Genomic DNA, 24,310 nt, shown 5'->3' with positions numbered 1-24,310 from the left:
TTAAGGACAGGGTGACAGGGGCCGGGAAAAGATGCCAGCTGCCCGTAGCCGTTCCTGACCGTGGGCTGGAGGGTAGCAGACAACTCGGATTAGAGCCCCGCATGATGTACTGTACCAGGCAAAGGGGGCAGAGAGCTGTGGAAGCCCCAGGGAGGAGGTCCATAGACTCTGAAGTCTCCCTGGGGCTAGGTGCCCTCTCCTACCCTGAGGCCTCTTTGTAAGGGAGGTGGCAAGTAGGGGGTGACAAAAGCAGTGGGCAAGACAGGGTCCTACCCTGAATTTATGCATTTATACAACATGCGAACTCCATGCAGGACACTGGTGTGACGTCTGCCCGGACAGCAGGTGTGACCCCTGACCTCAAGGAGCTTACAGTCTAGAAGGGAAGCCATGCACTGAGATAGGAGACATGGGAGGAGGGTGGGGTGAGACATGGATATCATGGGTTCTCCTTTGGATGTGTCAGACTTAATGTACCTACCTTAACAAACTTATGGAAAAAGAATCCATATTTGCAGCTTCTACTTCCTCACCCCTAAATACCTTTCTTTTCTTAAATAGGGGAGTATTACTAACAGAGATGTGTCTGTGTCTGCCTTTCTTTCATACCCACTATTTCTGGACTCCTTGAAACATGCTTTTACTCCCTACTCCACTGAGACCACACTCTCAAATGGCACCCAGTGATCAGAGGTCACCAGAGGAGCCCAAATTAATGGCATTTTCATGGTACTCTGCCTCTCTGAACTCTGCCATGTTTGCCCCTTGACCCTGGATTCCCCACATCTCCAGGTTCATGGACATGTTATCTCCTCCCCCCGCCCCCAATTATCCTTCCTCTGCCTTTCCCCTTTGCTTTGTCTCCTCCCTGCTCGTGTAAGCGTCTATCTCTGGATTCTTTCCTTCTCTGAGACTTTCCCTTGAAAAGGTCATCCATTCAACTCAGCCATCATCTCTAACGAAATGCTTCTCTAACCTGTGTGTCACATGCTGACACTTGTCCAGTGCCTGCGGGGCAGCACAGACAAACAGACCATGCTGCTGGTTCGCAAAATCAGCATGTCCCACACCAAACTGATGAAATGCCACCAAAACCTGCTTCCCTGTCTCCACTATGGCACCACTGTCCCCATCACCCTTCCTTATCTGAAAACTCGCTGCCTCCTCCACCTCCCCTCTGCCTTACTTCGGGTGTGTTCTCAAACTCAGTTAATTCTACCACAATATCTTTTAACTTTTCCCCAGCCCTTGTCAGAAAAATCACCTCGTGTAGGTTCATTGCAACAGCTTCCCCAGCAGGTCTCCCTGCCTCCTACCCTGTTCTGACTCTCCCTGGCCACTGCTGTTAGATTAGCCTCCCTAAACACGCTCGTATGCAACTCCACTGCTCAAAAGCCTCTCAGGTTCCCTATTGCTTACTCAATTCTTTACAAAATTTCAATCTGGCCCTTAACTCCTTCTGTAATTTAAAATCATCCAGCTTCTCTGTTCAACCTAATTTCCAAACAAATTGAATCACTCATCATTGCCATCTCCAGGTATTTGCCCAGTTGCTCTCAAATCTTAGACCTCCTTCCCCAGTCTCTGCTTATTTATTATAAACCACATTGTTTGCAGCTTGTCACGAGCTTCAGACTACTCTAGACTTTTGCTCTTTGCTCTCCTCCTCTTCACATCTGCCTCTCTACTTGGTGACCTTTTATCTATCCTTCAAGGCCCAGATGAATTCATCCCTCACTCCAGCAAGATCTCACTCTGCCCTCTGGGTTGAATTAGAGCGGTGGGTTTCTAAATACAGCCCCAGGCATTCCTTGGAGCAATGGTTCTTACCCCTGGCTACACATTAGAATCCTCTGGGGAACATTTAACAGTCCCAAAGCCCAGGTCTCATCCTAGACCAATTAAATCAGAATCTCTGGGGGTGGGACTCAGGCATCAATATTTAAGACATGCCTAGATGATTCCAATTCCTAGGCTTAGAGACACCTCAGGGACCATCCAGGCAGAGGGGAGGGAAGAGGCCAAAAGATGGCTTCAAATAGGGCATTTTTCTTTCCTTGAGACAGAGTCACCCTGAGTGGAATCATCGTAGCTCACTGCAACTTCATACTTCTGACCTCAAGCGATCCTCCTGCCTCAGCCTCCTGTGCAGCTGTTCCACACTGTAATCAACTGTCACCACACTTTTGGCCCCTCTCCCTCGGATGCATTTTATCCCTGGTTAAATCCCACTCTGCCTGCTCTGCACCTGCGCCCGACAGCTGGGGAAAACCCACAGTCATACAGAGTGGGCTCGCTGCCCGCAGGCCCTCAGGGTGGCCTGCCAGCCCGCATTTCTTTCCTTAGTTGGTTCACATCCCCCAAATCTGAGACCACAATTTCACGAGATAATAACCTTTTTTCCTGTTTCAGTGAGAAAACAGAAATTTTCAGGTAAGAACTTCCTCATAGTCCCACCCCAAATCCACCAGCCTACCTGCATCTCTGCCAGCGAGGCAGAGCAGCTGACCCGCTCCCAGCACCCGCATCTGTGCCCTGGGATCCTTCCCACGTGCTCAGAGACAGGACTCCTGAAATTACCCACCTCTACCCCACATAACTGGCTTTCCCCTCTTTGCTGAAACATTCCCATCATCATACAAACATGCTATAATAATATACCTTGTGCTTGAAAAGAAAAATAATAACTGTTTTGCTAGTCGTGTATGTGGTAAAAGTAGAACATTCAGAATAGTGCTTATCTTATCCCTTGTCAGTAAGAGTCTGACTGCAGAGGGACATCAGGGAGCTTCAGCAATGTTGGAAAGTTACTTCTTAAGCTGCCTGATGTTCGTTCAATTATTCTTCATAGTATACATGAATATATGCATATAAATTATAATTATATATGTGTGAAATAATTCACATTTACTTGTAAATTTAACTCTCACTGGACCCGGCTCCCCCGTCAGTGCTCCATTTCTCTCTTCACTCTACAGCAGAACTTCTCACTGCCTCCACTTGCTTGCCTCCCATTCTCTGTTGAATTTCCTTCAGTCAGGCTTTCATCCCCACCACTGCACTTAAAACACACATCAGGGTCACCAATGATCTCCAAGTTTCTAAACCCAATGGTCAATGGTCAGCTCTCATCTTAACTAGAGTCTAGATCAGTGTTTCTCAGTTTTGAGATTATTGACATTTGGGGCCAGATAATTCTTTATCACAGAGGGCCGACCTGTGCCTTGTCTTGCCAAATGTCTCCTGGGGAACATCTTGACCAGTGGTTTTCAAGAGTGGGTGATCCTCCCATGCCACCCCTTGGGACATCTGGAAATGTCTAGAGATGTTTTTGGTCATCACAACTGAGGAGGTGCCCCTAGCCTCTAGTGAGCAGAAGCCAGGTGTATTGCTTAACATGCTACAACATGCAGGACATGAAAAAGAATTATCCAGCCCAAAATGTCAATAGTGTGAAGGTTAAGAAACCCTAGTCTAGACCCACCAGCAACATTTGATACAGTTGATCACTTCTTCCTACTTCAAATGCTCAGATGCTTTCTCCACTTCCAATACTCTGTCTGGATCCAACTAAAGAAAGTATTCCCTATTTCCTTATTGGCTATCCTTCTCAGTTTTCACTGACAGTTCCCAAATATTATATTTTTCTTTTAATTGCAAGGAGAAATAGACAAAAATTTAGCAATTTTTTTTTTTGAGACAGGGTCTCACTCTGTTGCCAAGGCTAGAGTGCAGTGGCATGATCACAGGTCAGCACAGCCTTGAACTCCTGGGCTCAAGCCATCTTCCTGCCTCAGCCTCCTGAGCAGCTAGGACTACAGGCAGGCCACCACACAAGCTATGTTTTCCTTTTGTTTTCATAGAGACGGTCTCTCACTATGTTGCCCAGAGCTGGTCTTGAACTTCTGGCCTCAAGTGATCCTCCCAACTTTGGCCTCTCAAAGTGTTGAGATTATAGGCATGAGCCACCGCACCCAGCCCAGACCCCTAAATATTTACTGGAGGGACTCAAGACTCTATCCTCGGCCCTGTCCTCTACTCTAACCCAAGCTCCCATGCTACCATTGTCCCTTGACTAGCCCCTGAATTGGATTTTCCACTTCCATTTTTGACTGATATAGTTTATTCTCTATGCAGAAATCAGATCTTTAAATCATCAGATGATAACATATACCTGCTCAAAACCCTCTGATGTTCCTTGATCACACTTAGAACAAAATACAAATCTTTCCTGTGGCCTATGAAGCCTACCTGGCCTTGTCCCTTCCCACCTTTCTGCCTGCATCCCCTACCACTCTTTCCCTTGCTTACTCTGCTCTGCCTATTCTGCCCTCTTTTCTGTTCTAGCTGCTATGAATTTAGCATAACAAAATCCAATTTCTTCCTGCCTTGGGGCCTTTGCACTCCCTTTTTCTCTTTCTGGACACTCTTCCTCCAGATAGTTGCATGGTTGCTCCTTTACATCATTTATGTCTTTGCACAGGTATCGCCTCCACAAGGTGGGCTTTTGCTGATCACGCAATTAAATATAGCACCACAAACACCTGCTAGAATTTTCTATCCATTCTCTTACCCTGCTTCATTGTGTTCATAGCACTTGTTACTGCTTTACATCATATTATATTTTATTGATCGACGCTTATTGCCTATCATCTTCACTTGAATGAAAGCTACCAGAGATCCAGGGCTTTTTTCCACTGCCTTATTCCTAGCACACAGCACTGCGCTTGGCACAAAGGAGGCCTCTATAAAGTTTCCTTGAATGTCTGAATAAGTAGCTCATAAAGTTGCGCGAGGGGAAAATGCAATAATGTACACAAGACACTTAGCACAGTGCCTGGTACTGTGATCATAATGCGTGGTCACAGTTGGGTAAAGAGCAATTCTCACCGTTAAACACTTCACTGCCAAAAAGGCTGCCTTTCATTGCCTCCTGCATGAAGACCCTGCCTGTAAGGGAAGCACAGCAAAATGCTTTGGGAGTAAAGAGGAGGGATGAACAATTTTGCCACAATCCCAACAGAACTAAAAACCACAGAAACTACCAAAGCTAAACAGAGGGGAGACTTATTTAGCCTTTGGAAAGCTACAATTTTTATCTCTCATGCTGACAATAAATGGGAGAGGTAAGTGCAGCATATGGTTCCATGTGGTGAGTATGAAATGTGAGAGTGTAAAAACGTCCAACCAGCTCAATGCATGGTGACAAGACAGCATGCCCAGTATTGGAATACCCTGGGAAAGCTGAGATTGACAAGCTGGAAATGAATAATCTTGGGTGTCCTTATCTCTCCTGCCTTGTGCTGCTTCCTCTACAGGCAATAAATCCCTTCAATTTCTACATGTCAAAATTATTGCCATCTTTCAAGGCTCAACTCTCTGAACCTTTCCATGATATCTTTCAGATCACCCCTGGTTGGAAATAACTTTCCTGCCCCACTTAATCACTTTTTCTCTTGCATCTGGAGCATTTGCTAACATAAATACTAGTGGAGATCCTCTGTATTTGTCTCCATATTTCACTGATGAATTCTGAGTAATCAGTAAAGATTATTGAATGAATAAGAAAATAATCTTACTTTACTCATTTAGGGGGCAAGTGTCATATACTGTCTGTGTCCACCAGCTCCTGAACCTCTCCTTGCGTTGTCTCAGGTTAGATCTTTAAGGAAGGCAAAATGATACCTTTATGGGATAGAGCAACGAGAGTAGCAGAGTATAGTCAGCTCCTCTGAGCCACCTTGGAGGAAGGGACTCAGAAAGAAGGAAGGACGGAAGGGACTCCAGGTGAGATGTAAATATACTTATTTGTAGGTAAAAATTCTCAGAAACCTGTCAAATGTGAGGTTTCCCCTCAGACTGGTCTTCAGAAAGGAATTAAGTACCGCTTGTAAGGACTGGGAGGAGGGGAGAATGGTTCCAGAATGGGTTCACTTTCCACAATCACAGAGAGTAGAATCAGTACTCCCGCCAAGTCCTTCCATTCTCCCAGATGTCTCTTTGATCTTCTTAACCCAGAATCTCACCTTTCCAGAGGTTCCTGTGTGCTCCTCCCTCCCATCGCTCTCACCTGAGCCTGGGAAGGGTCTTGGGCACAAGGTAAGTCATATCCACTTGCACTTGCATCCATATAACTTCTGGGGGTGTCGGTGAGATTAGTCCCTGCGACACCAGAGGAAGAGAGGGAGCAGAGGACATTTGTAGAGAGAGAAAGGGATTGGATCCAGTCACTTGGGGAAGAAGATTCATTTTCATCTCTTCCCCTCAAGCCTGCTCTTCTTCCATGCCATTCTCAGATCACTAGGGGAAAGGGAAAGTAGAGAGACACTACTCCCTTCTTACTCCCCAGTCCAAGCCTCTCCCAACAGGCAACCAGTTTTTCACTTGTCATCCTCTTTTTGTGTCTTTCTCAGGCCGCATGTTCTCTAGCCAGGCCTGGGGATGTACTCCTTCTGGTTTGTTTCTCTCTTTAGTCCTGATTCCTCGGTGACTACCTCCAGAGAGCTGAGCTCTGGCACAATTAGACTCAAGGGATAGGGAACTGCGAGGGAGCAAGGAGTGTGAGTGTGAGTCAGTCAACATTCACTGTGCCTACACTTTGGGGGAGAGTCTATACTCTTTCCCATTTCTTTCTTTCTTTCTTTCTTTTTTTTTTTCAATTTTTTTCAGGTAGCATCTCATCCAAAAATAGAGGTGCTACCTCTTTCCCATTTCTGAGTCTTCACCAGTTTGGCCCCTTCCTAATCTTGCATTTGTCAAGTTGAGACATAGGGGAATCTACAAGTCCATGGATGTCTTCTCTGAGGATCTCTTAGTCCTCTTCTAAAACTTTAAAATTTTGTGCTTTCATCTTGATGGGTCATCTTTTTAAAAATAAAAAGATTTTAATTCATGGTGACTTGGATTAGTTTCTTTAGGGGTTTCAGTGCCTATGTTTGTATTTGCATTTATAGTCCAATGGTGGCAAGGGATCTCCTGAAGACACAAAGTTGACTGTTTAATTCAGTGTTTCTCAATATGGGCCTACAGGAGTGTTTTCTGAGGTTCAGCTCCAATTCATTCTTTTTTTTTTTTTTTTTCCAAAAAAATGCATATGTTGAAATCCAATTCATTCTTCAGATGGTAGCAAAAATGTCTCATCCTCAAGAAATGTTCCCTCATCCCTCATCACTCACTCTCAGAGCATCTCACACTTCTTCTTCATACAACTGTAACTACTTACTCTCCTTGTCCACACTATAAGCAGGAGTCCCTGAATGGGAAACTGGGCAAATCAGGATTGAGTGGAGAATGGAGGGGATGACAGTAAATGATAGTGGTGGCAGTCCTTTGATTGGGCCACCTCAGGCCTTCCTCTGCTACTATCTCCATGTTCAGAGCTCCAAGCAGGCATTATCCCCCATCTGTTCCTTTGTCCATTCAATCCAGGGTACTCCAAGATAAAATCTCAGGCCTAGGTTAAAGATCTTCATTAAACGCCTAACCTGAGTTCCATGAGGGCAGTAAGTATATCTGTCTCATTCATCTGTGTATCTCCTGTTCCTAATATGCAGCTTGGTACATAGCAGATGCTCAATAAAGATTTTTTTTTTTTTTTTTTTTTTTTTTGAGACAGAGTCTCACTCTGTTGCCCGGGCTAGAGTGAGTGCCGTGGCGTCAGCCTAGCTCACAGCAAGCTCAAACTCCTGGGCTTGCCTGGCTAATTTTTTTTTTTTTTGTATATATATATTTTAGTTGTCCATATAATGTCTTTCTATTTTTAGTAGAGACGGGGTCTCACTCTTGCTCAGGCTGGTCTCGAACTCCTGACCTCGAGCGATCCACCCGCCTCGGCCTCCCAGGGTGCTAGGATTACAGGCGTGAGCCACCGAGCCCGGCCCTCAATAAAGATTTTTGAATGTATTAAAGTGACCTATATAAGAGATGATGCCCCTAAATCAGTTATTCACTTTTTTATCTGACAGTTTAACTCAAAAGATATGGTCTTTGCATACAATTAAAGTTTGCTACTTTGTAAATTGTAGAAAAATTAAGCAAAATCCAAATATTGCAGTATTAACTGTATTCTTTATATGACAAAAATAAATTTTTGGTGATCTTCACAAAAAAAAAAAAAAAAGATTTTTGAATGAATGGAAGAGATAAACACAAAAGAAATGGAGACAAAGCCCCTGCCCTGCGGAGTGTGTTGGAACCAAAACATACATACATAAAGCAACAAGAAGACATTACAAAGCAATACATTTGTAGCAGAGTAGTTTCTTTTAATTGAGAGAAGCTGATCCTTTTTTTTTTTTTTTTTTTGAGACAAAGTCTCGCTTTGTTGCCCAGGCTAGAGTGAGTGCCATGGCGTCAGCCTAGCTCACAGCAACCTCAAACTCCTGGGCTTAAGTGATCCTACTGCCTCAGCCTCCCCAGTAGCTGGGACTACAGGCATGCACCACCATGCCCGGCTAATTTTTTCTATATATATTTTAGTTGTCCAGATAATTTCTTTCTATTTTTAGTAGAGACGGGGTCTCACTCTTGCTCAGGCTGGTCTCAAACTCCTGAGCTCAAATGATCCACCCGCCTCGGCCTCCCAGAGTGCTAGGATTGCAGGCGTGAGCCACCGCGCCAGGCCTAAAGCTGATCTTTGAAGAGTCATTGGAGTGATGCTGTCAGTCAAAACACACATAATGGAAATTAGCAATATTTGTCCAGGGATTAGGGTGTAATCAAGCATTTTGGGACTCATTCTAGACTGCCTGCCTTTCCTAGAAATCCCTGAAATGAAGAGGGGGAAGAGGGAAGGAGAAGAGATGGATTAATTTTCAATAGCATCCCAAGGATTCCAAGAATCAGAGTAGTTAGCCATAGGGAGAGGGGCAGTAGACTAAGGTACTTTGGCTCAGACCCTAGAAATAAAACCTGAAGGAAAAAAGTCTAGGTTAGTGATCTGAGGCTTGACACGAAACAGGAGAGGACTGTCCTGACACAAGTTTGTGGCTAATGATGAAACTGCCTCCCCTCTTGGCTGTCCTGGCATGGTTCTTGTAGTCTGAGGCACAGTGGTGGGGTGTTACAGAGCAAACTGAAGGAACCAAAGGGAGGTACTGAAAGTGGGATTCTTCTTCCCTGAAGAGCTGTGGTGGCCCAGCTGGTGCAGGTAGCTGGATGAGCAAGGCTGAATCACAGAAGGGATCTACATCTTCTATTAGGAGGAGGAGGAGGACCTGCTACCCCCAGTGGAGCAGGTTATACCAGTTACATCCCAAATGTAGGACAAACAGAAGAGGCACAGAGCAAGGGGTGAAGAGAATGGGATGAAGTTATTCTAGAACCATGCTATTCAAAGCGTGGAGGTTCATGGACCAGCAGAATCGGCATCATCCAGAAGCTTGCTGAACTGCAAAATCACAGGCGCCATACCAGACTTCCTAAGTCATATGCTGCAATTTAGCAAGTTCCCCAGTGATGTGTATACATTAAGGTTTGAAAAGCACCGTCTAAGATTTCCTGACGAAGGAGGGCTTGAAAGGCAATGATGGATACAAGGGGAAGGTAAGGAAAAGCCTTAGGTGGTCCCCCAAGGGAATAGGGCCGGTTGGAGAGAAAGAGGCCCGAGGCTTTATCTCAGAGCACCCTGGACTGAATGGGCGAAGGAACAGACAGGGGATAACCCCTGCTAGGAGCTCCGAACGTAGGGATAGTAGCACCGGAGGGCCTGAGGTCGCCAGATCAAAGGACTGCCGCCATTATCATTTACTACCGCCCCCGCCATTCTCCACTAAGTCCTCATTCGCCCCAGTTTCCCATTCAAGGACTTCTCTACGCTTTGACTCTTAAGCTGGTAACCTGGCCGGCCGGAACGCGCCAGGTTCGGTCTGATTCGGCCTGGTTCGGTCGCTGCGGTCCGCAGCCTCGCAGTGGCGTAGGAAGTGACGCCCGGCCCGATAGGCGGGCTAACAAGCCCTCCCTCCCCCGATTGGCTGCCAGGCATTTGACGAGCCTCAGTATCGCGGGCTCCAGGATAGCTGTCAATATCTCTCGCAGTGGCTCCGGGTCCCCGGGCCGCTCTCTCCGCCGGGGGCAAGGCTCCGAGGACCGTATTCAGTAAGCACTTGGCTTCGGAAGGACAGGTGATTCGAATCGTGCGGCTCCCGCCACCATGCTAGGCGCTTTGGCCGCCCGGGTACTTATTGACCCGACCGGGACTCCGTAGTTGCAGCGGCTACCAGAACCGCAGGGAATTGTGGAATTTATAGTTCTAAATTGGGTCTGGGTGGAAGGGAGCCGCGAGCCGCACAGATTTTTGGAGGAAAAAAAAAATGGGGACTTTCAAGACTAGGAGCCTGAGTCTCAGAAAGATGAGAAAGGAGTCTAAATAAGAGTCCTGCAATTAGCATTGTTTTGGTTTTTCTTTCAGGTGCTGACCTCGACCGGGTCCATTCCTTTCTGACCAAACTGTTCACCCACGGTGGAAGGGACCAGGCAACCAAATGGAGACGCCACCAGTCAGTCCAGTGGGAGAAAAGGACACCCCTCGGCCGCAACAACAAAGGGAAAAGAACTCCCGGGAGAACCTTGATTCGACTACTCAGATTAGGCAGCAGCCCCGAAACCCTCCTACTGATACCCTTGATCTGGGAATGAGTCTAGATCCAGCCAGCCACATTCTAGAGAATACTCAAGAAACTGAAAAACTTGTCGCTGAACTTGAAGGAGGCTCTGATAAGTCTCGTGGATCAACCAGTGAGATGCCAGAAGCCTTTCGAGCTTCTGATCTCTGGTACTGTCCCGATGGGAGCTTCGTCAAGAAGATCATAATCCGTGGCCGTGGCTTGGACAAACCCAAGCTAGGCTCCCGCTGCCGGATACTGGCTTTTGGGTTTTCTTTTGGGTCAGGGCCGCCAGAGGGCTGGACAGAGCTAACAATGGGTGTAGGGCCATGGAGGGAGGAAATTTGGGGGGAACTCATAGAGAAATGCTTGGAGTCCATGTGTCAAGGTGAGGAAGCAGAGCTTCAGTTCCCTGGACACTCTGGACCTCCTGTCAGGCTCACACTGGCCTCCTTCACTGAGGGCCGGGACTCCTGGGAGTTGGAGACCAGCGAGAAGGAGGCCCTGGCCACCGAAGAACGTGCAAGGGGCACAGAACTATTTCGAGCTGGGAACCCTGAAAGGGCTGCCCAATGCTATGGACGAGCTCTTCGCCTGCTGCTGACTTTACCCCCACCTGGCCCTCCAGAACGAACTGTTCTTCATGCCAATCTGGCTGCCTGTCAGTTGCTGCTAGGGCAGCCCCAGTTGGCAGCTCAGAGCTGTGACCGGGTGTTGGAGCGGGAGCCTGGCCATTTAAAGGCCTTATACCGAAGAGGGGTTGCCCAGGCTGCCCTAGGGAATCTGGAAAAAGCAACTGCTGATCTCAAGAAGGTGCTGGCTATAGACCCCAGAAACCGGGCAGCCCAAGAGGAGCTGGGGAAGGTGGTCATTCGGGGGAAAAAACAGGATGCAGGGCTGGCTCAGGGTCTGCGCAAGATGTTTGGCTGATTAAAAATTACACCTTAAAAGAGACAGGAACCTGTGAATCGTGGTCTGTGCTGTGGGATTGTGGGTGGGGAGGCAGGGGGAAAGTTTCAGCCCATATCCCATTCCCAGCTTTTGCCTTCCTAGAGGTAGCAGTGGTCTCAGTGCGCCTCTTTTGAGGGGCTTATCCATCTCCGAAGACACCTAGAAGCTATCTTCTCAATTGAGGACTGGCTGGGGGAGAATGCCGACCTTTTAAATCGTGGGAACTACATCTCCCAGGCTCCTTATTGCCGGGGCCCGTTGGCGCATGCGCCAACCTCACAGCCCGGCGCTGTCTCAAACAGCTACTTCTCGCTGCGGTGCTCCCACTGGTCCCGCCCATACGGCTGTCTCCTATTGATTCATGTGCTCAGCACCCAGGTCTCTTACTGGTCGGTAGGGCTTCCGGGACGCCCCCTTTTATGAAAGAGTCAGCCGATTAGTTGATGTGGGGAGAGGCGGGCGTTGGGAACCGTCTCATGGTTGGGGGGTGGGGGGAAAGATGGCGGAGCTGATGCTCCTCAGCGAGATTGCGGACCCGACGCGTTTCTTCGCCGACAACCTGCTGAGCCCGGAGGACTGGGGTCTGCGGAGGCCCCAGGGAGGGGAGAGGGCTATGGCAAATCGTGTCCCCGAGGCTTGCGGGAAGGCAGCGGAGGCCCAAAGAGGAAAGCTGGGCGAATAAGGAATCCACCATCTGAAGGAGGGCAGAGCAGGGGGCTCGTTGTGCATTCGGGGGATGCGGGAGGTGGGGAAGACCTCCGCTCCCCGCGGGAACGTCAAGTTGTTCCGGGGTCGGGAAAGGAGGGGCTGAAGCTCTTCGGTTGTATCACTTTTCAAGTGGGCGGGCGGTGGGTCTGGCCGACCCGAGCCAATGAGGGCTGGGGCAGGGGCTTGTGTGCGTCTGTAGGCTGGGCCACCGGACGACCCCTTGACACTCAGCGCTTCTTGCAGACAGCACCTTGTATACCGGCCTGGAGGAAGTGGCTGAGGAGCAGACGCAGCTCTTCCGTTGCCAGGAGCAGGATGTCCCGGTATTGTGCCCCCAGCCTTTCTCCAACCCTTTGTGGGTGGGAGTGGTCCCAGTATCTGGATTCATCCCCAGGCCGAAGCTCATCTGGAGTCACCCCAACTTTCCCACATTCCTGTCCTCTGATATCCTTTCTTATTCAGTTTGACAGCAGCTCCCTGGATGTGGGGATGGATGCCACCCCCCCTGAGCCCCCATGGGACCTCCTCCCTATCTTCCCAGGTAAGATATCCTTTGTTGTTCCCTCATCCTTCCAGGGATCCTCATTTGCCCAACCCCCAGAAACCATGTAATTTTCTGTATCTTCACACCTCTACTTAAGTGCCTGTGTACTCCTGTCTCCTTTAATCCCTTATATATGTTCCTTCCCCCTTGCCCTGGTGAAGGAGTCCCCACCCCCATGTCCTTGGACACTTTTCGGACTCTTCTAAGGCTCTGTTTCCTGATTATTTTCTAACCCTCTTTCCTCCAGATCTTCAGGTGAAGTCTGAGCCATCTTCCCCTTGTTCTTCTTCCTCCATCAGCTCTGAGTCATCACGGCTCTCCACAGAGCCTTCCAGCCGGGTGAGAGGGCCATCTCCCTCCTTCGACTCTCTGGGCAGGGACTCTGCTTCATTCCCTTCACCCACAGATGCTGAGGGCAGGATTTGTGTGCTATGAGTCATGGGGTTGGGGGGCACTTCTTCCTTGCCTTTGCCATTTCCTTAACATCCTCATTTTCTACATCGCCACTCTGTTTATCTAGAAATGAAGATGGAGTCTCGTTAATATGCAGAGATCTGTGGCAGCAGTGGTGGGGCCGGGAGGAAGAGAGTGGTTAACTACTGTGAATTTTGGAACTGTTCTTGCCTAAGTTGTCCACGCTAAGGCCATGTTGAAATCATAGAGACTTCATCAGCCCTCCCAGAAATAAAGTAGAAAGAAAGAACAAGGGGCCAGAGACAGCTTAGGGGGATGCTGAGTACCATTCAGACCAGAATGTCAAATAATTGATGGTTTATAAGCACTAAAGCTTTTGTTCTTGCTCTTACTCTTACCTGAACTGGTTTCTTCCCTTCTTTCTGCCCTCCTGCTCTACCCCAACTCTTACTCAGGCCCTTGGAGTAGGGGAGGTGCTACATGTGAAGACAGAGTCCTTGGCACCCTCACTCTGCCTCCTGGGAGATGATCCAGATCCAACATCCTCATTTGAAACCATGCAGGTCAATGTGGGCCACACCTCTGATGATCCCTCAGGTAATAACAGCCTGCCCCATCTCCAGGCTTCACCAAGGGAGAATGGATAAGCTGCGTGTCTGTGTGTATGCAGGCAGCAGAACAGGGAGGAAAAGGTTGTGAGGGGAAGTGGCAGATGACCAGGAGAGAAGGCAGAAGGGAGAGGGAGAATTTTAGTAAACTACAGTAGGGGCAATGTTGACAAGATGGAGAAGATTTTTTCTTTATCTTGTTCCTAGTACTCTGTTGTGTCATTCAACTTACCATTACTTTGCATTTTTAAAAAACCTGTGGACAAGCCAGGTGCAGTGGCTCACGCCTATAATCCTAGCACTCTGGGAGGCGGAGGTGGGAGGATCACTTGAGGTCAGGAGTTCAAGACCAGCCTGAGCAAGAGTGAGACCCCGTCTCTACAAAAATGGAAAAATTAGTCAGGTGTGGTGGCGCATGCACCTGTAATCCCAGCTACTCGGGAAGCTGAGGCAGGAGGATCGCTTAAGCCCAGGAGTTGAGGCTGCAGTGGACTATGATCACACTGCTGCACTCCAGCCCAGGTGACAGAGTGAGACTATGTCTCCAAAAAAAAAAAACAAAAAACTCAAACTTGTGGATAGTTTAGGGCATATTTATCTGTGTTATTTTTTCCCCTAATGCTTTAGTATAAAAATTTTCAAACACGCAGAAAAGTTGGAGTACCACATACTCAACTCCTAGATCCTACAATTAACAGTATTTATACTACATTTAAAGTGTTCCCCAGTTTGTTTATTCTTATGTGTTTATTTAATAAATATTTGAGTACTTAGTCCATGCTGGATACTAGACAGGTGCTGAGAATGCAAAGATGAACAAGACTTGACCACCCCGCTGACTGGAGAGCCCTGCAGTGTAGTAGGGGGAGAAAGACAAGTACCAGCCGATATAGATACGGTCATTCTAGGGTAGAGATTGTCAGAGGGTATCATGAAAGCTCGCAAGAGGGGGCATCTCAACCAGATTGGGGCTGGATCTGGAACATACTCCTGGAGGAAGGATTTCCTGAGCTAGGTTTCGAAGAACATGTAGAAGTTAGCCAGAAGAATTTGGGTGTTGGCTTGTGAATGTGTAAGGAAACTGCGTCTCTTCAGAGTGGATGTGAGGAGGGTGCGGAGATTGGTGAGGAGCTGCAGAGGTTACAGGGCCAGGTGGGGGCCCTGCTAATGGGCTCTTAGCTTTTAACCTGTAGGCAGTTGAGAGCCCTGAGAGCCCTTGAAGAATTCAGCAGGGCAGCGATATGATTAGGAAGATGACTAGTGGCAGAGTAGAGAACAGGTTGCAGAGAGGCAGGACTGAAGACAGGAGGACCAAGGAAGAGGCTTATGCGGTTAATCATGTACGATATTCTCGTGCCAGGAAGAAGGCAGAATTGAGGAAGAATGAAGTAGAATGGATGAGTTACGGAGCCCTCGTGGGCATTGGAGAGACTTAGGAGTCAAGAGGACGCCTGGATTTCTGGCTAGGGTAGCTGCTGGGGGGTAATGGTATTGCTGACTGGATAAAGACTGCAAAAGCAAGAGCTTTCTGGTCAGAGAAGATGATGAATTCAATGTTGGACATGTTGATTATTGATTTCAAAGTGCTTCTGGGTCTCCTGGCACTACCTCTCACTGGCTGAACTCCAGCCAGAAGCTGGGGGGCAAGGGAGCCCACCGATGCAATCCATTCAGGTTCTGCCTGGGCCTGGGAACTGGGCAGGGAAGGATGGAGAGTGGATTTGGAGGGACAGACAGATCACATCCGGCAGAGTATTCAGTGTTACAAAGAGGACACACAAAGTAAGAATTAAGGCTTTTAGTAGCAAAAAGATTGTTGGCAACTTTGCACGATGGACATGAAGCATATTGCTTGCTTGTGGAGAGTTTTGTGAGGGGTATAACACATCATGGTTAAATCGTTCTCGTTGTGATCACCTCTGAGGAGGGGATCTGGGTGGCCGGGCGACAGGGAAGGGAAGGAGATTCCCTTTTCACTGGATCCTCCTTTGTTCCTTTGGAGTTTATACCATATGACTATATTCTATATTCAAAAATATAAATTGAAGTTTTAAAATAGCAATCTTAGTGATCAAATAATTAAGCACCAGAGTACATGGTGTGGACCAGAAGTGGTGAAGGACTGTTGACCTTTGGGGCTGAGTCTGGGCTCAGGAGCGTTTTATTTCACCCACATGGGGCCTAGCATTTTTGTTTTCTTTTTTTTTAAATAAGTTCCCAGGTGATAGCATTTGTTTTCATGGAGCATTCGACAAGTCACAAAGATAGATTTAACAGAGGCCACAAAGGCTCGGAGGTGACTGAGGCTGCCAATGTGGTTCCTGGGAGGAGAACTTGTGTGAAGGCACAATCAGGAAGCCTCGTTCAAGGCCAGCTGAACTGGGGTGAATGCTGGGCCTGAGAATGGAGGTGACCAGCATGCAGCTTGGGAGTCAGGGCTGGGTGTGGGTGAGCAGCGGGTGGAGATGCGGACTTGGCGGCTGTCAGCATGGAGACGGAAATCCAGCAAGACCGGAACCGGAACCGGGGCCACGTGAATGCTGGAGACCCCGCTGCTCGGGCCTCCTCTATGCGAATCGACAAGGTCTGTGCGGAAGAAAGAGGAAGAGCGGAAGGGCAGGGGCAGCCTTGAGGAAAGCTGAGCAGGGATGAGAAAAATCAGAGGAGCCACCTAAGGAGAAAGGCAAGTCCTGGGCAAAGAGGAGGAGGAGAGCCAGAGGACCAGCGGCTCCACGGCGTCCCCTTCTGGATTGCCTGCCTAGTCTACGGCCAGAGAGCTTTATTCCTAGCCACAAAGAGAACTGACCCATTCCCCATCTTAACCCTCGTATCCTTCAATGTCTTTCTGGTATCCAGCATTATGTCTCATCCTGCCACCCCACAGATGTCCAGACCAAGCGAGAACCTGTCTCTCCATCTTCCTCCATCACCTCTGAGGCTTCCCTCCTCTCAGCAGACTCCTCCAGCCAGGTGAGCGTCCACCTCCTTTCCTCCCTCCAGGTGCTCCAGTGAGTTCTTCCTGTGTCTTCTTCAGCTCCCTCTCCTCGACACTCGTCCTGACTAACATCTCTCCGGGATGCCCCACGTAGGCTTTTATAGGAGAGGAAGTACTGGAAGTGAAGACAGAGTCCCCTTCCCCTCCAGGGTGCCTCCTGTGGGATGTGCCAGCCCCCTCGCTTGGAGCTGTCCAGATCAGCATGGGCCGGTGCCCTGAAGGCTCCTCAGGTAATGGGGCCTCCTGACACATGGGGTTTCCGGTGACAGGCCTGTAGTCCTGATATCCCTTCGTTCTTACCTTCCTTCCTCTCACCTTCCTTCAGGCAAAGCCCCACTCACCCGGAAGCCGCCACTACAGCCCAAACCTGTGGTGCTCACCACCGTCCCGATGCCACCCAGAGCTGTGCCTCCCAGCACCACCGTCCTTCTGCAGCCCCTCGTCCAGCCACCCCCAGGTACTGAAGAAGGAGAGAAGGGCTGCATTGACCTTGTCAGGGAGCTCACAGGGAGGCTCCAACCCTTGGGCGCTCGGGCGTGGGTGTGGGCACAGGGACCCCACCCAACGCACAGCACTCTGACCTCCTTCCGCTCACTTGCCCCAGTGTCCCCAGTTGTCCTCATCCAGGGTGCTATTCGAGTCCAGGCTGAAGGGCCAACCCCCCCTGTTACACGGCCTGAGAGGAAGAGCATCGTTCCAGCTCCCATGCCTGGGAACTCCTGCCCGCCTGAGGTGGATGTGAGTGCTGGGGAGGGGAGAGGGATGTCTGTCAAGGGGAGAGGGATGTCTGTCTGTCACCGAGAGAACTGTCGGATGAGGAAGACGTGGAGACCCAGGAGCAAAAAGTGAGGAAGCGGATCCATACGATGATCCTGGGGGTCAGAGTAGACCCCTGTTTCTATGTGAGCATCAACGCCATGTAGTTGAGGGTTCTTAGGTTTGCTGTCACTATAGATGGAGAAATGGGAGTGGTCTCAGTTAATCCAACGCAGGGAAGTCATACTGTGTTATGGTTGTGGCAGTAATTGAGGCTACTTCCTGGGTAAACTGGTCTTTAAGTATAGCAAGGTTAAATTTGGGGGCCTAAAAAGGAGGATTGAAAGAAGGAAGACCCAGGAGACCCACCAAAGAAAGAGGTTCCACCAGGATAGAGGAAGTTCCTCCTACAGTCTAATTTTTCCCACTTCTGAGGAGCAATAGCAGGGAATAGCTGAGAGAAGGGCCCCTTCCCTGGAATGTTTTAGTAGAGAGGAAAAATCCTCCAGCAGTGTGGGTAGAAGTCAGGAAAGCAAGGGAATAGCCCATGTGAGCTTCGGTGATTGGTCCCTGGCATTTGGGGGCGTGGTCTCTCTCCAATTCATCTGTCATCCTCTCAGGCAAAGCTGCTGAAGCGGCAGCAGCGAATGATCAAGAACCGGGAGTCGGCCTGCCAGTCCCGGAGGAAGAAGAAAGAGTATCTGCAGGGGCTGGAGGCTCGGCTGCAGGCAGTACTGGCCGACAACCAGCAGCTCCGCCGGGAGAATGCTGCCCTCCGGCGGCGGCTGGAGGCGTTGCTGGCCGAGGTGAGACCCGTGTGTCCCTGGGAGACCAGCGGGAGTACGGGCTCCTTAGCATGACTCCCCCTCTCTCGTCTCTTCCTTTGCGCCTTAGAACAGCAAGCTCAAGTTAGAGTCTGGGAACAGGAAGGTGGTCTGCATTATGGTCTTCCTTCTATTCATTACCTTCAACTTTGGACCGGTCAGGTGAGGCCCCCTTGCTTCCAGAGAGCCCTGCGGGTGGAGCAGCCCTCACAGCCGCCCGATGGCCTGCTTGGCCCAGTCCATTTCCTTCCACTCACACGCCGGGCGCGCGTCTAGCCAGCCCCTTCTTGCTCCCTCGTTTCTCTAATAGGTGTTACATCATGGGGTGCCTGATGGTGACATTGTTGATAAAAGTAGCGACTACTAAATGCTTACTGAGTTCTCGGCTCTGGGTCAATAAGCACTCTCCTTTTCCTGTGTAGGGACCACGCCCACTCCTATCTCACAGGTGAAGAGACTCAGGCTTGTATAACGTCCCAGTCCGTCTGCGGAGCCCTTACTCTTTTTTTTTGTTTGTTTGTTTGTTTGTTTGTTTGTTTTGTTTGTTTTGAGGAGAAGGAAAGAGGAGTTTATTAATTTGCTGGCAGATGAGGAAGGTGGAAACTTCTGTCTGAAATGCCATCGTCCTAATTATAAGCAGAAATGTAGAGCTTTTAAAGGGTGGGTCCTCAGCTTCAGGCTATATTCTGATCTGTCCTGTCTCCCCTGTGACCTCTGTCCACTTGGGAGGCCCACCCAGACCTCCCCCCCATGGAGAGTTCCAGACGTCTGCTGAGCCATCGCCTTGTAGCACAAAGAACAAAAGACATCGCCCCTCCTGACCACTGGCCTGACGCAGCCATGTAGGTTTTAGTTCTCAAAAAGAGTGAATGAGGTTTTAAAGAGACAGAAAACATTTCTGCCATTTTTTCTCAGGTCACCCCGGCTATAACATATTCCCCCTGTCCATTTTACCGTTCCATATCTGTGGGAGGAGGGGCGACATGGTTGTCAAGCTACTTCCTGTTACACTGGGGCAATGTTTCAGATGGAAGGTTCATACTTATATATCCCATTGCAAGCTTTGGCTGTATATTTACAGCAGCAAATTACCAGGTGAAAAAAGTCACAAGCAACAACTACAACCGTGAGGATTGACAAGGTGAATTGGACCGTCGCCTTGCACACAATGTCCGGGATCCAGGGCAGGGTTAGAAAAGAAACATGGGACCTCTGAGTGCAGAGCTATTAGTTGCGCCCTGTAGGTGATCCGAGAGACTGGCGTCTGTAGATTCAGCAATCACATACAGCGCCGGATGAGGTTTTGGATGACAGACCCAGCAGCAAGACAGATTGACAGAAGAGGTGAAAGCCCGGGGAAATCCGCACTAGGGAGTTGTCTCTCCATCCTATAAACAGAACAAATAACCAAAGAAAGATTAGCAAAAATATCAACATTTTCATCTTTCCCTTTTCCTTAACAGATATTTTAGATTGCCTAAAGGCTGGCCCCTCCACGGGGGGCTTGGGTCTTCTTCCGTGGGACACCTCTTTACTTTGATCTGATGGACCCAGGTTTCACTTCTGACAATTACAATGAGATGTGAGCTGTTAGAGGCACTTCATAGGGTCCCTCCCACTTCTCTGCTTCCACCCAGGGCAGGGACCTGAATGAAAGAGGCAAACCCATGCCCAGTGTCGGCACCCGCCCCGCTCATTTGACATACCGTTCCATTCTGCTTTCTTTATTCGTGGTTATATGGCCATACTTACCTCAGGGTGCCAGGAAGGGTCTCTCATAAATGTTTTTTTAGGGGCTTAACTTAAGCCTGCTTCTAGGGCTGCCCTTATCCGGCGGGGGAGAGGCAGCAATACCCTGTCCCGCTTGCCTGCGTCATTGCAGGATGCACGCAGTGTCCACTCCAGATGCAGGGCTTCGCTTGCACGCCGGGTTAGCTCTTTCCGGAGGAGCGCCCACGATCGCAGAGCCTTGCTCTCAACCAGACACTTGATAAAGCTGATTCCTCGTCACGCTCTGTCCTTGCTCATCCACAGCATCAGTGAGCCTCCCCCAGCTCCCATCTCTCGGATGAGTGCAGGGGAGCCTCGGCCCCAGAGACACTTGCTGGAGTTCTCAGAGCAGCAGCCACTTCGAGGAGCTGAACCCCTCCAGGGATCCTCCCACAGCCCTGAGGAGCCCCAGCCTAGCCCCTCGGACCAGCCCAGTTTCAGGTGAGGAGGGAGAGGGCCCCGTCTCCTTTAGGGATATGATCGAGTCTTCTCCCTAGAAGCTACTTTTGGTGAGCGGGAACCAGAACAGCTCTCTTGTGATTACGGCCTCCTTCATGGATGCAGGAATGCCGGGCAGTCTCCAAGCATCGCCTCCGCCCTGTCTTACTCCAGGAACCTGACAGCCTTCCCTGGGGGGGCCAAGGAGCTGCTGCTGCGAGATCTAGACCAGCTCTTCCTGTCCTCTGATTGCCGGCACTTCAACCGCACTGAGTCCCTGAGGTGTGAGGGGTTCACGGCTGGGGGATCCTCCCCTGTCCTCCCAAGGCCCTCTGCAGACAGCCTGGCTGGCCTGTGTCCCAAAGCACCAGCTCCCCCCGCCCTCTCTTCTCTCTCCCTTGGGGGGCAAGGGAAGTGGAATCTTGGCCTGGCACAGAGGTGTTGAGCTTCCTCTACTTCCCCAGGCTTGCTGACGAGCTGAGTGGCTGGGTCCAGCGCCACCAGAGAGGCCGGCGGAAGATCCCTCAGAGGGCCCAGGAGAGACAGGTAGGAGCTGGGGCTGGGCAGGGCTGGTTCAAGGAAAGCCACTTGAAGATAAGGGCTGAGTGCCCTGGGGAGTTTGAGTGGGCATCTCATTGTGGAGGTTTGTGGGATTGTTTGGGGGAAGCGGGGAGATGGGTGTGAGGTGGCATCAGCTTCGAGGGGTCGTCTGTCTCTTTCCCTTTTCCCTTCACCCTCTTCAAATCCTTAGATACTTCTCCTTCCAGAAATCTCAGCTATGGAAGAAGTTACCTCCAGTTATGGCAGTCCCCACCCACCCCCCTGGGCCCCCAGAAAGGTGAGTTTGAGGGGGTGTTTATCTATTGAGATTCCACTCTCAAGAGCTATGCCTCCAGCAGCTGTCCCATGCTTGTCATCATTGTCACCAATGGGATTATGCCTCTCATCCATTGGGGGTCTGGTGTCTTTTTCTTTCATCTTACCCCCTTCTCCAGTAAAGACTGGGCACTGGGCTTAGTTCCCCCCAAATCCTGTTTCCCCATCTGCCTAGGGATTCTGTTGGCCAACTGCAGCTATATCGCCACCCAGACCGTTCGCAGCCAGAGTTCTTGGATGCAATTGACCGACGGGAAGACACATTTTATGTTGTCTCCTTCCGGAGGGTGAGTTCCTCCTCCCGCCTGCCCTGTCTCTGGCACTCTGGACTCCCCAGCAGTCTGTCTTCACTGGACGGGTGTGGAGTGGGGCTGGGGAGCCTGTTGGTGTCTTTTCCTCAACCCTCCCGATCTGGCCCCTCTGTTCCCCAGGACCACTTGCTGCTCCCCGCCATCAGCCACAACAAGACCTCCCGGCCCAAGATGTCCCTGGTGATGCCCGCCATGGCCCCCAATGGTAATTCTTTCCCTGCTGGGTGTCGGGGAGGTCCTGAAATTAAGGGAGGGGGAAGTTCCAATAGGGAGGTCCAGCGTGGGGAGCCAAGCGGAGAGGGGGAGAGGAGTGGGGCGTCTGGAGAGACGCTAGACTCATAGGGGAGAAGGAGCAGGAGGTGGGTGGAGAGAAGAAGAAAATGCAGGAGACTTTGATGGGAGAAGACGAGGCTGTGGGTCCTCCTTTGGTGAAGGTGCTGGGGTGGGTGGCTGGGAACCTGCCAGACTCTCACTTCCTTTTTTACTCTTGATATCCTCTTCTATGTGACCCCACATTCATAAATGTCATTTTCCTTTCCTATCCCTTTTTTTCCTCCCTGCACCGAATTCCCTCCCTGCCGTCCCGTTTAACTCCCACGGTGGCTCTGCCTCTCACGGGCGGGCGCCCTTTCCTCCCCTCCCTGCTCACCTCTTCTTTTCTGACCCCTCCCTCGCGTCCTCTCCTTAACTCTCCTCTTCTCACAGAGACCCTGTCAGGCCGAGGGGCCCCAGGAGACTATGAGGAGATGATGCAGATCGAGTGCGAGGTCATGGACACCAGGGTGATTCACATCAAGACCTCCACGGTGCCCCCCTCGCTCCGAAAACAGCCATCCCCAGCCCCGGGCAATGCCACAGGTGGCCCCTTGCCAGCCTCTGCAGCCAGCCAGGCCCACCAGGCCTCCCAGCGGCCCCTCTACCTCAGTCATCCCTGACCTCTGCCAGGCACACCGCCTTAGAACTAGGGGTGGGGACCGGGTGACCAAGTGGGACTGTTTGCAATTTCCCGAATCCCCGGGCTTGGGGAAATTGGTGAAGGAAAGAGAGTGGGGGTTAAGCGCTGATTTGAGGTGGGGGGTTCCCCTTTCTTCTCATATAGGGTTCCTCTCATCGCTGTGAGCCCCCAGTCCCTGCTTCTTTCTCTGAGGGTGTTGAGTGAGGTTCATTTTGGGGGGGGGGGTGGGCTCCTGTGTCCTCTTCATTCTTTTGATTCTCTGTTTGGAGGGTGGAGGCAAGAATTTAATCCCCAGGTGGGACAAGGGAAGTTTTCACATTTTAGTGCTAGTTACGGGAGTAAAGGAGGGTGGTGGAGGGAGACCAGGCCTGTGTGTGTGCATATCTCCTTTTTTATTATTGAATAAATAACTCGGAGGGAGTTGCAGGAATGGTGGCTGCCTTTCGGGCTCTTGGAGGGGAGTTCGGGGGAAGGTGGCTTCTATTGGGCCAGCATCAAAGACTGGAGCCTGAAGACATGGCCGGCTCTGGGGTAGGGCGGGTATGGGATTGCAGACCTCACGTCATCCCCTTGCCCGACCCCTGTGATACTGGAGCATGTCTGTGTCTAGCAGGGATGTCCCGTGGCGTGACAGACCAGAGGGTACAGATCCCTGGAATGTGTCTGAGTAAACAGGAAAGACAGGGGGCCCCACGCCCTTCAGGGTGAGCAGCCTCTGGGTCCCCCTCTCGCCGGTTCTGTCTTCCTCTTGCTTTCCAAGATGAGCAGCTCACACAGACAATGGGAACGGGGCCAGAGGGCTCAGAGCCCAGGAAGGGGGCCGTGGGGAAGGGGATGGTACTTGGGAGGAAAGGGGGACGTTGCAGGATATCCTCTTAGCCCTAAACTGGAGGAGACGGAGACTTCAGTCCAGATGAAGGGAAACGCAAGAGTGGGTCAGGCTGCATTCTAATGAGGAGGACAGGGAGCGGGCTAGAGCAGGAGTCGGGTCTCAGCCCAGCCTGGTGGGACCCCTCCAGCTGCTCCTGTCCAGCAGTGCCTCAGGCCCTACCCCGCGGGAGTGTCCTGGGTCAGCGGGAGGGTGTGAGCTGGGCCTGGGCTCGGAGCCCAGATGACTGGACAGGGGCTGCCTGGGCCATAAGCCCAGGCCTAAAGGAGGGAGGAAGAGCCTCACATGTCCAGCCAGGCAACACTCCCCCCTCACCCCAGCCATTACTGTGTTTGGGGTGAAAACAGAAGGAGTAACTATGGCAACCTGGAACTGGGGCTCCCAGGAACTGGACCTCTCCTCCGTCCAGCGGGCGGCCCTGGCTCCTTGGCCGTCCTTCCCATCCCGGGCCCTCCAGCTCATCCAGGCTGGAGCCCCATCTAGGCTGTGAGTGCAATGGGAACGAGGATTTCAGAAGCGATCGCCAGAGCCGGGTCCCCGCCTCGGCTTTTGTTGTTAGATGTCCGTAAACACTCTGAGCCTTGGTTTCCTCATCTGTCAGGTGGGACACTCCGACACACTCAGGGGTGATGTGAGGGTGAAAGGTGATGTCCTCAGTGTCTGGTCCATG

General features: G+C 50.6%; 2 protein-coding genes across 3 annotated transcripts; both read left to right on the top strand.

The window, feature by feature from the left end:
- The first annotated feature begins 10,044 nt into the window (after nt 1-10,044).
- On the top strand, nt 10,045-11,531 carry FKBPL (FKBP prolyl isomerase like). The gene is made up of 2 exons (XM_069488312.1): nt 10,045-10,095; nt 10,409-11,531. The coding sequence occupies exon 2, from the start codon at nt 10,482-10,484 to the stop codon at nt 11,529-11,531; it is 1,050 nt and encodes a 349-aa protein (XP_069344413.1). The 5' UTR covers nt 10,045-10,095; nt 10,409-10,481.
- A 506-nt stretch (nt 11,532-12,037) lies between these two features.
- On the top strand, nt 12,038-23,160 carry ATF6B (activating transcription factor 6 beta). Of its 2 annotated transcripts, none has more exons than XM_069487767.1 (18): nt 12,038-12,133; nt 12,504-12,583; nt 12,723-12,801; nt 13,052-13,143; nt 13,674-13,815; nt 16,711-16,796; nt 16,916-17,051; nt 17,147-17,278; nt 17,426-17,559; nt 18,198-18,383; nt 18,472-18,563; nt 20,436-20,612; nt 20,784-20,891; nt 21,074-21,155; nt 21,377-21,447; nt 21,661-21,772; nt 21,917-22,001; nt 22,502-23,160. In XM_069487767.1, exons 1-18 carry the CDS (start codon nt 12,052-12,054, stop codon nt 22,729-22,731), a joined length of 2,106 nt encoding a protein of 701 aa, XP_069343868.1. In that variant the 5' UTR covers nt 12,038-12,051; the 3' UTR covers nt 22,732-23,160. The 2 variants fall into 2 exon arrangements, with proteins under 2 accessions (XP_069343868.1, XP_069343866.1); XM_069487765.1 differs by having other exon boundaries at nt 12,038-12,142.
- The last annotated feature ends 1,150 nt before the right edge of the window (nt 23,161-24,310 follow it).

Source organism: Eulemur rufifrons, chromosome 15, assembly GCF_041146395.1.
Source record: "Eulemur rufifrons isolate Redbay chromosome 15, OSU_ERuf_1, whole genome shotgun sequence".
NCBI lineage: Eukaryota > Metazoa > Chordata > Mammalia > Primates > Lemuridae > Eulemur > Eulemur rufifrons.
This window is presented reverse-complemented; position numbering and strand designations above follow the sequence as displayed.